Here is a 16,942-nt window from a genome sequence, read left to right on the forward strand (position 1 = left end):
GAAATAAGCATTAAATTATTAAATCACAAGTGGAATGTCAAAAAACTGTGACGAAACATTAACGAAGTGTAGTCGTATTTGGTAGCATAAAACATTGAAGAGTGCATTTTTAAAATGGTTGAAAAATAACATAGGTATGGGGGGGTGATTTGTCGATAAAATTAATCGTACTATACGTGGTTAACGGCTCCACTATACGTGTACAAACACATTGTATGTGTTGATTTTTTTGTAGATGCCGTGGTGCTACAGAACGTCTCTCTCGCTCCCGAGATAGCGCCCGTGACGCGCAAGAAAGAGAGGGAGTATCTCGGCATGTTCGAGTACAAGATGCAGGACCAGGCGAAGATCATCAATAAACTTATTACAGGTACGTTACGATATACTCTGAAGCAGCTAGTAGTTCGCCCCTAACCTAATATAGACCGGAATATGTCATTATAATATATATTTATTTATTTAAACCTAACTGCAGAAAATACAAGTCGCTACTTCCGAAGATATATTTCAACAAAAAATTTGAACATACAGACATGAAAATGTGCCTAGTTAAGGATACCTTATAATTGTATCGCTTAACTTCAAACTCAGATAAATCCATTCGACCCTCTCAGCAAATATCTACCTTATTACCATTTCATAATACCAAAATCACATAATCTGACAGATGGATTTACCTGAGATTACATTACATAGATCAATCGAAAAAAAGATGTCTTCGGCGGATATATCGACGATCTTACTATCTCGTCAGATGAAGAAGATTTTTAACACGCTTTTATTAGGTCAACCTGTATGTAACTAACTATATAATGGAATTTAAGGTAACTAATTTAACCATCTTCCAAGTATCGTAGCGTCATGAAAATTGGCAGCTGTATGATGACAATACAATAATATGGTACTGTCGTGCTGATCTGATGATGGAACCGGAAGATATGAACTGTTAGAAAAGTCTTGTAATGAACTTTGACCACGATTAGGTTTCAAGGTCTGATAATGAAGCCGGAAGATAGGCACTGGCATTCCATGATAGAATATCATATCATTTTTGGTTTTTACGTGCATTTAAAAAAGCGTGTTTTTCTACTGTTTTTAGGGTTCCGTAGCCAAATGGCAAAAAACGGAACCCTTATAGATTCGTCATGTCCGTCTGTCTGTCCGATTATGTCACAGCCACTTTTTTTTAAACTATTAATTAATTTTATTTATTGTTAGATTATGACAAAGTTTTGTCTTTACGCGTGTTACGCCTGTATTACGCTAAGCTTGTTGTAATGACGACAGAAATCTCATACGATACGATGACGCTGCGTGCGCGGACTTGTTTGTGCTCGTAGCGCGCTCGTTCTACGCGCGTATTACGATACGCTTACGCGTCTATTACGCTGACGCTCCGTATGCTATGGGGCTTTGTATTTAAATCACTCTAAATTAATTAGCAGTGGGAGTATAGGTTACTAGGTACAGTCGCCATCAGATATATCGGAGCGGCCGAGGTGCTCAGAAATATCTGAACACGCACCCTAACGCTTTGACAATAGAGTCAGCATCATATAGATAGTGTCGTCTAAAGTGGCCAAAAATATCGTAGCATATATACCTTTGTTACCGTAGAAATAAGGTTGTTCTGATATATTTGGTGCTGAATGTTTGACTCGGATGTCCCAATTATATATGTTTATTTTTAAACCCAAATCGAATATAACCCTCCTTTTCCCCTAGATTTGAAGCCGCGAACAGCCGTAACCCTCCTCCCCGGACTCCCGGCCTACATCATCTTCATGATGCTGCGTCACATGGACCACGTGGACGACGAGCCTAAGATGCATCATCTGCTGAAGGCAGTCAGGAACGCAGTCAAGAAGACGCTGAGAAAACGCGCTGATAGCGTGGAATACAGTGCTCTTTGGCTCGCTAATATGTTACGGTAAGACTTTTTTAAGTAAGTCAGCCGTGGCTAGGGCGCCATGTAAGGTACGAGATGGAGAAAACACTTAACGAGAGCTGTCATTAGAACATGGTGATTAACTCCGAACGACCAAGCCCAAGTACTTTTAATGGCAGGGTTGTGCCATTAAAAGTACTTGGGCTTGCCACCAAGGCAGCACTTTTAATGGCAGCGAAATCGAAGGTGTCCATTTCAGCTTGGGCAAAGATTCTTTCGTATGTCCGGAAGTTCTCGTCTACAGGTCGCGCTTTTCAACCGATTCCCGTGAAATTTGGTGAGTAGTTTTGATTATTATATGGACCTTTTTTGTCCATTCGGTTTTTGAGATTTTTTTTTCTATTTTTGTGTGAAAATCTTAATGTGGTTCATAGAATACATCTACGTACCAAGTTTTAACAGTATAGTTCTTATAGTTTCAGAAAAAAGTGGCTGTGTAATACGGACGGACAGACAGACAGACATGACGAATCCATAAGGGTTCCGTTTTCTGCCATTTGGCTACGGAACCCTAAAAAAGACGTATGCATTGCATTTACCATGAGTTAAATTAACTTAATCTCATACAAAAAGGTACACTCGGTCACATTTTTTGGGGACAAAAAACTAAACGACGAAAAGAAACTTGACCCTGGGACAAACGATCTCAACGGCTTGTTTTTGACAGCAGTTTATAAATAACGCCATTAATGTGTTTATTATTTCAGACTCCTAAACAACCTCCGTCAGTACAGCGGCGATGCAGTGTACCAGAAAGAGAACACCCCTCATCAGAACCAGCAGTGTCTTCGGGTCTTCGACCTGTCGGAATACCGTCAGCTCCTCAGCGATACCGCTGTGCAGATCTACCAAGGTAGAGTCAGCTTTTCTCTGCAGCTGAAATGATGATCACTTCAGTCAAAAAATACCTCATAAATCTTGAACCTCACAAGGATCTGCATTAGAGTCGGTATAGTTTCCAGCCAGATGGCATTTGGTTACCCTGGTCTGCTTTTTACGGTATGTGGTTGACCATTTAAAACTGTGGACCACAGTTATTTCTCCCTAATAAACCATGAAGTGGTGTACCAGAAAGAGGACACCCCTCGTCAGAACCAGCAGTGTCTTCAGATTCCCGACCCGTCGGAATACTTTCAACGGCTCAAGGATACCGCTGTGCAGATTTACCTAGGTCCACTGGTATACCACCAGGGTTCCTCTTCATTTTACCGCTTTACTCGAAAACGATACCAAACATGGCCTAGTAGCTTCACGGATGTAGATATCAAGATAAAATTGATAGCCATAGATTAACTTTCAAGAGCGGATATCTCAAAAACTATACAAGATATCGAAACACTTGACTTAATTAAACTCGTAGAAAATTTTATCAACTTTCATTTTGTATAAGTGGCCATGACGCTAAGACGCATGGTTTCTGAGATATAATCGAAAAACCGAAAAATGGGACCTTTAAACCCCCCTCTCCCCCCGGCTCAAGGGCTGCGGCCGGGGACTTTAGATATGTTCACCTCCTAACTAGTCCAGACAACGTTACGAGTCAAAAATTGTGTTTGAAGCATTTCACTCTATAACTTATTTTGAACATACGTTGCCTGGCCTATAGATTTTTTAAAGTAGGCACTATTTTTTAATTATTACGTAACTGATACCTATTTTTACTCAGTACTTTTCAGCGATCCATATAAAAGTGAACCGTGCCGTCTCTCCTTAATTGTTCATATGTCGACAGGTGTCATCACACTCCTGGAGAAGCAGTTGGAGCGGCTGATCGTGGGCGCCGTATTGGAATACGAGGAGATCAGGTTCTTATTAAACTTTTTTTAAATATTGTGTAGGTAACCTATTAAAGGTTATATTTCTGTATGCCACTAGAACAGCCGACTAACATGTTTTTTTTTTAAATATTATCTCTTGACAGGTTTGGCTTATTACATTACTATATTACATAAATATAGATATATATGTGTATTTTTTTAGATAACTGCATCTACACTTACTTATCATTTAACTTTAATTTTTTTATGTTAATTTTAATAATGTTGTTGGTTTTTCTAATTTTAAAGTATTTCTTAGTTTAGTAGCGTAAATATAGTATTTAGAACATATTTATTAGTATTTATGTTGGATTACTATGTTTTTGCATGCCTATTCAAATATACCAGTACACACGACAACACCACTGATGAAAATGTGCCAGCACCGTACGTACCTGCATTTACAAATATGTTAATTTAAGTTTAATATTTATATTATATAACGATATAGTTACTATAAAACGTTTAAAATATTGGACTTTACGTTTAAAATAAGGCTAAGATGGTCGGCTCTTTATCATTTGTCACCATGCCTGTCACGTTCTAATAAGTATGTAGGTAAAAGCGAAAGTGATGTATGACGTGAGAGGTGATAAAAATGTGACCATGATACCGCTGCTGAGTGCGAGTCAGAATGGCGGGTGCACCTAAATAAAAATAAATGAAAAGCATACCATATTTTTGTACCTAATTTGTACTATTTAGTACCTCCGTTTAAAAAATTTGTACCTCACGGTACACAAAGTTATCATCAAAAAACAGTACACCCGCCATCCTGACAGTCAGAAAGTCAAGCAAAATATAAATGAGTAAAACTTGGAAACCACAAATAAAATGGCTCATATTATAATTGAATATGAAGGTACAAAAAAGGTACTAAAATTTGGCTTTTATAGAATTTACCAATAACCCAGGGAATATAGCGTAATAAAGTACACCCGCCATTCTGACTGTCAGGATGGCGGGTGTACTGTTTTTTGGTGATAACTTTAAGTACCGTGAGGTACAATTTTTTTTAAAGGAGGTACTAAATAGTACGAATTAGGTACAAAGATATGGTATGGTTTTCATTTAATTTTATTTAGGTACACCCGCCATTCTGACTCTCACGCTGCTGACTAGATTTATTGCAAGTATTGAGCGCTAGCAAAGTTTATATTCCTCACATTCCTATTTTGTGTCGATGTAAGATAAGCACATCAAACAAATGCTTTCCCCAAAATATTTATGCTGACACACCACACTTGTCAGTAAAAAATCGGCCAAGGGCATGTCGGGCTATGCTCAGTGTAGGGTTTCGTAGTTACCATTCTCTCAGAACAGGCCAAATTGTAGAACAGGCTATTATTAAGTATCATGTACATTACAAGCATAAGGTACTAAGGGAGTACCTTCGCAGCGCTTTGTACGTCTTTTAACTAAGAAGAGAAGATTTTTTCCAATTACTCAAAAATGGCTGGGCAAATCATGTTCGCTATAGTTTTAATTGAAAGTATTTATTAAGCTTTTGGTTCACGATTATATTATGTGGCGACACAGCATAATTATCATGATTAACGCATGAACCTCCCCGCCGGAATCGGTTAAATAGAATCAGCGCGCGAGCGTATGCTTGGGAATTGCATAGATCACGTAGCCGGTTTGGCTATACAGCGGCCGGCGCTCGCGCCGCTCCGGCAGTGCGATCTCATCCGCGACGGCGAATGCATGTCTCTCCGCTTATCGATCCGCTACATACGCGAGTGCAGTGCTTACGCCTAATTTTGTGTTATTTCGCTTTCTTTCGTGTTTCCTTCCTTCTGACTGTAATCTGTATTCTATGCTCTTGTGCCTGTGCTTCTTCACTCTTGTAACTGTCCTTAAACTTTTAAATTAAACATAGTGTGTCTACAACGGACTTGTTATTCAACGCCCGGCAGGCACCCTATAATTATTTTCATATTTTTTTGGAATAATGGTTCAATAGTTAGAGGGGGTAGGGGACACATAATTTTCTCTTTCTGAGCAATTATTTCTAAAAATATTAACTTTATCAAATAAATTTTTTTGGAGACCCATATTCGTTTTGAAATATCTATCCAACAATACCCCATACTATTGGATAAAAGCGAAAAAATTTGTTTGTATGGGAGGTACCCTAAAAGATATTTTTTTGTAGTTATACATATATTACGGTTCTGCCGCCGTGCATGATTCATGTACTCATCCCAAATTGCAGTTTTTTAGCACTAACAATCAAGGAACAAAGCCGAGGACGGACGGACAGACGGACATGGTGAAACTATAAGGGTTTCTAGGTGACTACGAAACTAAAAAAAATTTTGAAATTCAAATTTTCTGTAGGAGTTTGCCGCCTTTAGAAAAAGAAACAACTGAAGTAGAAACTGACAAGGTTGCTGTGCCAGAATGTATGTTTGCTGAATAAAAAAATGCATAATTTCCAGCGGCCTGTCGGGCCCGGCGCGCGCGCCGCCCTCGCCGCCGGGCGCCGGGCCGGCGCGCCTCAAGCAGGAGCTGAGCGCGGCGCACGACCACCTGCACACCTACCACGTGGACGCCTGCCTGCGCGTCATGATCTTCAAACAGGTATACTCTACACCCAGGTATACTGTCGGCGCCGGGCCGGCGCGCCTCAAGCAGGAGCTGAGCGCGGCGCACGACCACCTGCACACCTACCACGTGGACGCCTGCCTGCGCGTCATGATCTTCAAACAGGTATACTCTACACCCAGGTATACTGTCGGCGCCGGGCCGGCGCGCCTCAAGCAGGAGCTGAGCGCGGCGCACGACCACCTGCACACCTACCACGTGGACGCCTGCCTGCGCGTCATGATCTTCAAACAGGTATACTCTACACCCAGGTATACTGTCGGCGCCGGGCCGGCGCGCCTCAAGCAGGAGCTGAGCGCGGCGCACGACCACCTGCACACCTACCACGTGGACGCCTGCCTGCGCGTCATGATCTTCAAACAGGTATACTCTACACCCAGGTATACTGTCGGCGCCGGGCCGGCGCGCCTCAAGCAGGAGCTGAGCGCGGCGCACGACCACCTGCACACCTACCACGTGGACGCCTGCCTGCGCGTCATGATCTTCAAACAGGTATACTCTACACCCAGGTATACTGTCGGCGCCGGGCCGGCGCGCCTCAAGCAGGAGCTGAGCGCGGCGCACGACCACCTGCACACCTACCACGTGGACGCCTGCCTGCGCGTCATGATCTTCAAACAGGTATACTCTACACCCAGGTATACTGTCGGCGCCGGGCCGGCGCGCCTCAAGCAGGAGCTGAGCGCGGCGCACGACCACCTGCACACCTACCACGTGGACGCCTGCCTGCGCGTCATGATCTTCAAACAGGTATACTCTACACCCAGGTATACTGTCGGCGCCGGGCCGGCGCGCCTCAAGCAGGAGCTGAGCGCGGCGCACGACCACCTGCACACCTACCACGTGGACGCCTGCCTGCGCGTCATGATCTTCAAACAGGTATACTCTACACCCAGGTATACTGTCGGCGCCGGGCCGGCGCGCCTCAAGCAGGAGCTGAGCGCGGCGCACGACCACCTGCACACCTACCACGTGGACGCCTGCCTGCGCGTCATGATCTTCAAACAGGTATACTCTACACCCAGGTATACTGTCGGCGCCGGGCCGGCGCGCCTCAAGCAGGAGCTGAGCGCGGCGCACGACCACCTGCACACCTACCACGTGGACGCCTGCCTGCGCGTCATGATCTTCAAACAGGTATACTCTACACCCAGGTATACTGTCGGCGCCGGGCCGGCGCGCCTCAAGCAGGAGCTGAGCGCGGCGCACGACCACCTGCACACCTACCACGTGGACGCCTGCCTGCGCGTCATGATCTTCAAACAGGTATACTCTACACCCAGGTATACTGTCGGCGCCGGGCCGGCGCGCCTCAAGCAGGAGCTGAGCGCGGCGCACGACCACCTGCACACCTACCACGTGGACGCCTGCCTGCGCGTCATGATCTTCAAACAGGTATACTCTACACCCAGGTATACTGTCGGCGCCGGGCCGGCGCGCCTCAAGCAGGAGCTGAGCGCGGCGCACGACCACCTGCACACCTACCACGTGGACGCCTGCCTGCGCGTCATGATCTTCAAACAGGTATACTCTACACCCAGGTATACTGTCGGCGCCGGGCCGGCGCGCCTCAAGCAGGAGCTGAGCGCGGCGCACGACCACCTGCACACCTACCACGTGGACGCCTGCCTGCGCGTCATGATCTTCAAACAGGTATAATCTACACCCAGGTATACTGTCGGCGCCGGGCCGGCGCGCCTCAAGCAGGAGCTGAGCGCGGCGCACGACCACCTGCACACCTACCACGTGGACGCCTGCCTGCGCGTCATGATCTTCAAACAGGTATACTCTACACCCAGGTATACTGTCGGCGCCGGGCCGGCGCGCCTCAAGCAGGAGCTGAGCGCGGCGCACGACCACCTGCACACCTACCACGTGGACGCCTGCCTGCGCGTCATGATCTTCAAACAGGTATACTCTACACCCAGGTATACTGTCGGCGCCGGGCCGGCGCGCCTCAAGCAGGAGCTGAGCGCGGCGCACGACCACCTGCACACCTACCACGTGGACGCCTGCCTGCGCGTCATGATCTTCAAACAGGTATACTCTACACCCAGGTATACTGTCGGCGCCGGGCCGGCGCGCCTCAAGCAGGAGCTGAGCGCGGCGCACGACCACCTGCACACCTACCACGTGGACGCCTGCCTGCGCGTCATGATCTTCAAACAGGTATACTCTACACCCAGGTATACTGTCGGCGCCGGGCCGGCGCGCCTCAAGCAGGAGCTGAGCGCGGCGCACGACCACCTGCACACCTACCACGTGGACGCCTGCCTGCGCGTCATGATCTTCAAACAGGTATACTCTACACCCAGGTATACTGTCGGCGCCGGGCCGGCGCGCCTCAAGCAGGAGCTGAGCGCGGCGCACGACCACCTGCACACCTACCACGTGGACGCCTGCCTGCGCGTCATGATCTTCAAACAGGTATACTCTACACCCAGGTATACTGTCGGCGCCGGGCCGGCGCGCCTCAAGCAGGAGCTGAGCGCGGCGCACGACCACCTGCACACCTACCACGTGGACGCCTGCCTGCGCGTCATGATCTTCAAACAGGTATACTCTACACCCAGGTATACTGTCGGCGCCGGGCCGGCGCGCCTCAAGCAGGAGCTGAGCGCGGCGCACGACCACCTGCACACCTACCACGTGGACGCCTGCCTGCGCGTCATGATCTTCAAACAGGTATACTCTACACCCAGGTATACTGTCGGCGCCGGGCCGGCGCGCCTCAAGCAGGAGCTGAGCGCGGCGCACGACCACCTGCACACCTACCACGTGGACGCCTGCCTGCGCGTCATGATCTTCAAACAGGTATACTCTACACCCAGGTATACTGTCGGCGCCGGGCCGGCGCGCCTCAAGCAGGAGCTGAGCGCGGCGCACGACCACCTGCACACCTACCACGTGGACGCCTGCCTGCGCGTCATGATCTTCAAACAGGTATACTCTACACCCAGGTATACTGTCGGCGCCGGGCCGGCGCGCCTCAAGCAGGAGCTGAGCGCGGCGCACGACCACCTGCACACCTACCACGTGGACGCCTGCCTGCGCGTCATGATCTTCAAACAGGTATACTCTACACCCAGGTATACTGTCGGCGCCGGGCCGGCGCGCCTCAAGCAGGAGCTGAGCGCGGCGCACGACCACCTGCACACCTACCACGTGGACGCCTGCCTGCGCGTCATGATCTTCAAACAGGTATACTCTACACCCAGGTATACTGTCGGCGCCGGGCCGGCGCGCCTCAAGCAGGAGCTGAGCGCGGCGCACGACCACCTGCACACCTACCACGTGGACGCCTGCCTGCGCGTCATGATCTTCAAACAGGTATACTCTACACCCAGGTATACTGTCGGCGCCGGGCCGGCGCGCCTCAAGCAGGAGCTGAGCGCGGCGCACGACCACCTGCACACCTACCACGTGGACGCCTGCCTGCGCGTCATGATCTTCAAACAGGTATACTCTACACCCAGGTATACTGTCGGCGCCGGGCCGGCGCGCCTCAAGCAGGAGCTGAGCGCGGCGCACGACCACCTGCACACCTACCACGTGGACGCCTGCCTGCGCGTCATGATCTTCAAACAGGTATACTCTACACCCAGGTATACTGTCGGCGCCGGGCCGGCGCGCCTCAAGCAGGAGCTGAGCGCGGCGCACGACCACCTGCACACCTACCACGTGGACGCCTGCCTGCGCGTCATGATCTTCAAACAGGTATACTCTACACCCAGGTATACTGTCGGCGCCGGGCCGGCGCGCCTCAAGCAGGAGCTGAGCGCGGCGCACGACCACCTGCACACCTACCACGTGGACGCCTGCCTGCGCGTCATGATCTTCAAACAGGTATACTCTACACCCAGGTATACTGTCGGCGCCGGGCCGGCGCGCCTCAAGCAGGAGCTGAGCGCGGCGCACGACCACCTGCACACCTACCACGTGGACGCCTGCCTGCGCGTCATGATCTTCAAACAGGTATACTCTACACCCAGGTATACTGTCGGCGCCGGGCCGGCGCGCCTCAAGCAGGAGCTGAGCGCGGCGCACGACCACCTGCACACCTACCACGTGGACGCCTGCCTGCGCGTCATGATCTTCAAACAGGTATACTCTACACCCAGGTATACTGTCGGCGCCGGGCCGGCGCGCCTCAAGCAGGAGCTGAGCGCGGCGCACGACCACCTGCACACCTACCACGTGGACGCCTGCCTGCGCGTCATGATCTTCAAACAGGTATACTCTACACCCAGGTATACTGTCGGCGCCGGGCCGGCGCGCCTCAAGCAGGAGCTGAGCGCGGCGCACGACCACCTGCACACCTACCACGTGGACGCCTGCCTGCGCGTCATGATCTTCAAACAGGTATACTCTACACCCAGGTATACTGTCGGCGCCGGGCCGGCGCGCCTCAAGCAGGAGCTGAGCGCGGCGCACGACCACCTGCACACCTACCACGTGGACGCCTGCCTGCGCGTCATGATCTTCAAACAGGTATACTCTACACCCAGGTATACTGTCGGCGCCGGGCCGGCGCGCCTCAAGCAGGAGCTGAGCGCGGCGCACGACCACCTGCACACCTACCACGTGGACGCCTGCCTGCGCGTCATGATCTTCAAACAGGTATACTCTACACCCAGGTATACTGTCGGCGCCGGGCCGGCGCGCCTCAAGCAGGAGCTGAGCGCGGCGCACGACCACCTGCACACCTACCACGTGGACGCCTGCCTGCGCGTCATGATCTTCAAACAGGTATACTCTACACCCAGGTATACTGTCGGCGCCGGGCCGGCGCGCCTCAAGCAGGAGCTGAGCGCGGCGCACGACCACCTGCACACCTACCACGTGGACGCCTGCCTGCGCGTCATGATCTTCAAACAGGTATACTCTACACCCAGGTATACTGTCGGCGCCGGGCCGGCGCGCCTCAAGCAGGAGCTGAGCGCGGCGCACGACCACCTGCACACCTACCACGTGGACGCCTGCCTCGCTGCGCGTCATGATCTTTCAAACAGGTATACTCTACACCCAGGTATACTGTCGGCGCCGGGCCGGCGCGCCTCAAGCAGGAGCTGAGCGCGGCGCACGACCACCTGCACACCTACCACGTGGACGCCTGCCTGCGCGTCATGATCTTCAAACAGGTATACTCTACACCCAGGTATACTGTCGGCGCCGGGCCGGCGCGCCTCAAGCAGGAGCTGAGCGCGGCGCACGACCACCTGCACACCTACCACGTGGACGCCTGCCTGCGCGTCATGATCTTCAAACAGGTATACTCTACACCCAGGTATACTGTCGGCGCCGGGCCGGCGCGCCTCAAGCAGGAGCTGAGCGCGGCGCACGACCACCTGCACACCTACCACGTGGACGCCTGCCTGCGCGTCATGATCTTCAAACAGGTATACTCTACACCCAGGTATACTGTCGGCGCCGGGCCGGCGCGCCTCAAGCAGGAGCTGAGCGCGGCGCACGACCACCTGCACACCTACCACGTGGACGCCTGCCTGCGCGTCATGATCTTCAAACAGGTATACTCTACACCCAGGTATACTGTCGGCGCCGGGCCGGCGCGCCTCAAGCAGGAGCTGAGCGCGGCGCACGACCACCTGCACACCTACCACGTGGACGCCTGCCTGCGCGTCATGATCTTCAAACAGGTATACTCTACACCCAGGTATACTGTCGGCGCCGGGCCGGCGCGCCTCAAGCAGGAGCTGAGCGCGGCGCACGACCACCTGCACACCTACCACGTGGACGCCTGCCTGCGCGTCATGATCTTCAAACAGGTATACTCTACACCCAGGTATACTGTCGGCGCCGCGCCGGCGCGCCTCAAGCAGGAGCTGAGCGCGGCGCACGACCACCTGCACACCTACCTCATTATTCACTATTGGTTATAGTTTCATCTCTATGCGTTGCATAATAAGGGAGTTTATACGGATTTTAACTCGAGAAAAGGGTTCACGGCAAAATTATTTACTTGTGATAGGGTATGTTTTTTGAAATATCAGTACACCTAATTAAAGAGCAATTATCAAGCTAAACTATTGTGTACAGAACTTAATTGTTTATACAACGTTCACGCATACTATAGCGACGTAAAATACGAATTTGGCCTGGTAGCCTCTTAAGGTATATTTTCTTAGAGTATGCAGATTCAAAGTTTTTAAAGAATGAAGCAAATTTTTAAAGTATTAAATATATTTTCAAGGCAACGTCAAATATGTAGTCTGAACATAAAAGTCTTGGACAGTCTTAGCTAATCCTTAAGACTAAAATTCAAGCTGTATAAGTAACAAAAGTTTCTTACTTTATAATCAATCTTTGTTATTTTTCAGCTGTTCTACTACATATGCGCGTACAGTCTGAATCAACTACTCCTGCGTAAAGATCTGTGCTGCTGGGCCAAGGGTCTGCAGATCCGGTACAACATCTCCCACCTGGAGAACTGGATCAAGGAGCAGCTAGCCGAATATGGACAGACGAGCGTAAGTAACCACTACATCTGCACCTACAGCCTCAACAGAGTAAAGATCTGTGCTGCTGAGCTAAGGGTCTGCAGATCCGGTACAACATCTCCCACCTGGAGAACTGGATCAAGGAGCAGCTAGCTGAATACGGACAGACGAGCGTAAGTAACCACTACATCTGCACCTACAGCCTCAACAGAGTAAAGATCTGTGCTGCTGAGCCAAGGGTCTGCAGATCCGGTACAACATCTCCCACCTGGAGAACTGGATCAAGGAGCAGCTAGCCGAATACGGACAGACGAGCGTAAGTAACCACTACATCTGCACCTACAGCCTCAACAGAGTAAAGATCTGTGCTGCTGAGCCAAGGGTCTGCAGATCCGGTACAACATCTCCCACCTGGAGAACTGGATCAAGGAGCAGCTAGCCGAATACGGACAGACGAGCGTAAGTAACCACTACATCTGCACCTACAGCCTCAACAGAGTAAAGATCTGTGCTGCTGGGCCAAGGGTCTGCAGGTCCGGTACAACATCTCACAGTAACCTGTGTCTTAGATCCTTTTTTCCAAATCAATTCAAAAAATCGTTTGACATACCGCTCTGGCGTACCTAATTATTTATTGCTTGTATAATGGATGCACTGAAGATGATGCTAACAGCCGCTTTGTACCGTCGCATCTTTCCTTTGGTAGGGCATTCGTACCCTGGAATCTATGGCAACCATTTACAAAGCGAACTATAAGCTTGGTTGCCACCGACGTGGTAATAAAAAATCTTCATTGCTGGGAAAAAAAAATCACTTGATGCGTTTATTCTGAAAGCGATTGATAGCTACTTTGCTAACTTATTAAGAATATTAAAATGAAATCATAATTATATATACAGGTGGACGAGATCCTAAGCGTCTTGAAGCCGATCACACAAGCTGTCCAGCTGCTGCAAGCGAGGAAATCTCTGGCCGACGTCCAGAGCACTGTCGACATGTGCTCCAACCTCACCGCCATGCAAGTGTGCAAGGTATGTTCCTACATCCTCATAGCTGCGTCCTGAAGGAGCCCGTGGGCCGCTTTGGTTACCAAGGTTTGGCGTAACCCCTTCCAACCCCAAGAGGAAACTATGATGTACAAAAAAGGTTTATTAGTGAGTTAGCTCCACGCGATATTTTATGATCCTAAGCGTCTTGAACCGATCACAGTTCACCGTGTGACAGAACTATACACCGTGTTTTTTTCTATTTCCGTTAATTTCAAGGGTGCATCGAGCTTAAATTAAGTACCTAACTTTCTCAAAGACACGTATTCTAATTAACTCCATTTCGGAAATAATCAATATTTATTTTTTATCTTAAGACCGTTACGAGCGTGTACACTTGGCTTAGGGCCTGTTTACATATTGATTAGTGTTTAGTACGAGTGTGTACATTTGATACTAAACGTAAATACTATCTCGGACGGTTGATGTTCGAAATGTTTTGAATTGAAATGTGTTAAAGTTTTCAATTGTTTGGTTGAATTAAATGTAATGCCCGTGTCACAACAACGCTATATGCAACATTTTTTTTATGTTACCTAATTAGTTTTTATTAAAAAATAAATAAATAAAAAGTTTTTTTTTAAACTTACTATGCCATATACATAGATTCCTTAAACGTACTTACCGATACCCCTAAGTTAAAAGAATTCAATATAAACACGGTGTAGACTGACTGAAAACTAAAAACCTCGACGTTAACGTGTATTGCATAAATTGTATTTTTACAGATCCTGAATATGTACACCCCCGCCGAGGACTATGAGGTGAAGGTGACGCGGGAGTTCATACACGAGATACAGAAGAAGATGCAGGAGAAGACTGGACCCAACGCGGGCAAGGAGCCGGTAAATATCTATTACAGTACATATGGTGCTACTTTCCCGCACTAGTGCGAGAATGAGTACTTTTCGTGCGATTATCACGACTCGTTGCGATGGTCCTACTTTCTAATTACTTAAAAAAACATCGTCGGCTCGAATAACCCGACAGAATTTAAAGGTGTATTCTTGACCGCATTTAGAAAAGGTCATACAAAGTTTTCTGAAATCGGACTTGTTTTATAGATAATGACAAGTCTTGTAAAAATGTTTTTGTAATAACTCAGTAACGCACTTGCAACCCATCTGGTGTTGCAGGTGTCCATGGGCGGCGGTAATCGCTTACCATCAGGATCACCTGCTTCTTGCCTCCACTACCATAAAAAAAGTGAAAAACGCCTTTTCGTCTGCAACACTGTCACTATGTATCACTTGGTGTAGACATACCTACTGACAGACATAAAATAGTACATTACGATACAAGTGCGAAAAATAGGAAATTCGAAACGAGTGGCGATAAATTAAAACACGACCGAAGGGAGTGTTTTAAATCGACACGAGTTGCGAATTACCTATTCGCACATGTATCGTACAACGTTTTACAGTACATATGGCCCTTTAAATGTTCGACACAGTAACGTAATATGCTACTTCTCGCACTAGTGCTATAAAGTAGCCCCATATGTACTGTAAATTTTAAAATCTCTTATCCATTGTATTTTTTTTGCTAAAATCAAAAAGTAATAACTTGTCGTGTGGAGAATATACACACAAAAAAGAATTGTTTTTGCCAAATTTGACCAAAAGTCATTACATATTTCTTGCTCCTTATGACCTCAGGAGGTGATTAAATTCTGTCGGGTTACTCGAGTCCACGGTGTATAGTAGGGGAGCTAGTTTGACCTAGATTTTCAAGAGGACGAGACGCTCCTCCACCATTACTTTACAATTTTATATAACTTTCATTTGGCCTAATATATTTTCTCCTAATTTAATTTCGCCTAATTTTTATACCAAGTCAGTTTGAACAATTATAAGTACGAAAAATTAACTGCGAGTGCTATTTTTAATGTAGATTATTTATTTATTTTAAATAAATATTATCGGGACATTCTTACACAAATTGACTAAGTCCCACGGTAAGCTAAGAACGCTTGTGTTGTGGGTACTCAGACAGCGATATATATAATATACAAATAGTTAGGTTGTACATAGAAAACTTCCATGACTCAGGAACAAATATCTGTGTTCATCACACAAATAAATAGAATATACACACAGTTAAATAAAGATATATTATTTAAACCCTTATAGGATCACTTTGTTGTCCGTCCGTCCGTCCGTCCGTCTGTCTGTCTGTTTTCATTGAGGAATACTCATTAAAACTATATTTATTTTCCAGCAAAACCTCCTGATGGACTCGAAGATGATCTTCTCAGTGCAGTTCCCGTTCAACCCATCGTCCATCCGGCTGGAGGACATCGAGCTGCCCGACGTGCTGGGGCTGGAGGGGCTGCTCACCAAGATATAAACGGGTTAACTATGTGCCTAGTTATGCTAATCGTTTGCCTAGTTATGCCTATGTTTCTCTATCGCACTAATCTAACGTAAAGCGTTTCGTTGTCGTAACGCAAACGATTGGCATCTTGGCTAAGCCCTGTTGTCATTAGATGAACTTTGCAAAATAGACAGACCTCCCGAGAATGCACTGTGGGCCTGTAATAATAATAATAATAATAATAAAATACTTTATTGTGCACTACAAAGAAACATACAATATTTAGGTATATGTATTTAGGTACCTTAAGACGAAAGTGGAGGACCCGCGTTAAATAGCCTTTTCATACAAACGTAGCCCTCATTTTCCTCTCGGCATATGAACATTATTGAAAATATTATAACACAATTTGTTGCCAAAAACCAGAGCTATGCTCCGTTTGATTTTTTTCGTATTCTTAATCATTATAGAGTTTTAGGAGCATTTAAAAAATTGTATGAAATCTGTTTTTCGCACCTAATTTTACAATAATCAAAAAATCTAAAAAACTCAAACGTGAAGGCATAGCTATGGTTAATATACATAAAATGATGTAAAACAAATTTTCATAATGTCAATATCCAAAGGAAAAAGGGGACAAACTTAAAGGATTGAGTTATCCGAGTTTGTAACCTGTGGTATCCGCACACTTGTTCGCTACTGCAAGAAAAACTTCCATATTTATGAGAAATACCAATAAAATCGATA

At 47.9% G+C, this 16,942-nt stretch overlaps 1 protein-coding gene across 2 annotated transcripts in view; it reads left to right on the forward strand.

The window, feature by feature from the left end:
* The window catches only part of LOC133532082 (unconventional myosin-Va), a 91,786-nt gene extending 75,374 nt beyond the window's left edge, over nucleotides 1–16,412 (forward strand). The window contains exons 35-43 of one of the 2 annotated variants that reach the window (XM_061870577.1): nucleotides 236–370; nucleotides 1,726–1,930; nucleotides 2,656–2,801; nucleotides 3,681–3,753; nucleotides 6,210–6,351; nucleotides 12,714–12,863; nucleotides 13,733–13,864; nucleotides 14,608–14,724; nucleotides 16,100–16,412. In XM_061870577.1, the coding sequence (XP_061726561.1) occupies nucleotides 236–370; nucleotides 1,726–1,930; nucleotides 2,656–2,801; nucleotides 3,681–3,753; nucleotides 6,210–6,351; nucleotides 12,714–12,863; nucleotides 13,733–13,864; nucleotides 14,608–14,724; nucleotides 16,100–16,228 (1,229 nt within the window). In that variant the 3' untranslated portion in view covers nucleotides 16,229–16,412. Of the gene's footprint in view, nucleotides 1–235; nucleotides 371–1,725; nucleotides 1,931–2,655; nucleotides 2,802–3,680; nucleotides 3,754–4,113; nucleotides 4,688–6,209; nucleotides 6,352–12,713; nucleotides 12,864–13,732; nucleotides 13,865–14,607; nucleotides 14,725–16,099 lie in introns of those variants that run through there. The other variant, XM_061870576.1, reaches the window with a different exon arrangement.
* Nucleotides 16,413–16,942: the final 530 nt, after the last annotated feature.

The sequence above is a fragment of the Cydia pomonella genome, chromosome 26, assembly GCF_033807575.1.
Source record: "Cydia pomonella isolate Wapato2018A chromosome 26, ilCydPomo1, whole genome shotgun sequence".
In the NCBI taxonomy this organism is placed as follows: domain Eukaryota; kingdom Metazoa; phylum Arthropoda; class Insecta; order Lepidoptera; family Tortricidae; genus Cydia; species Cydia pomonella.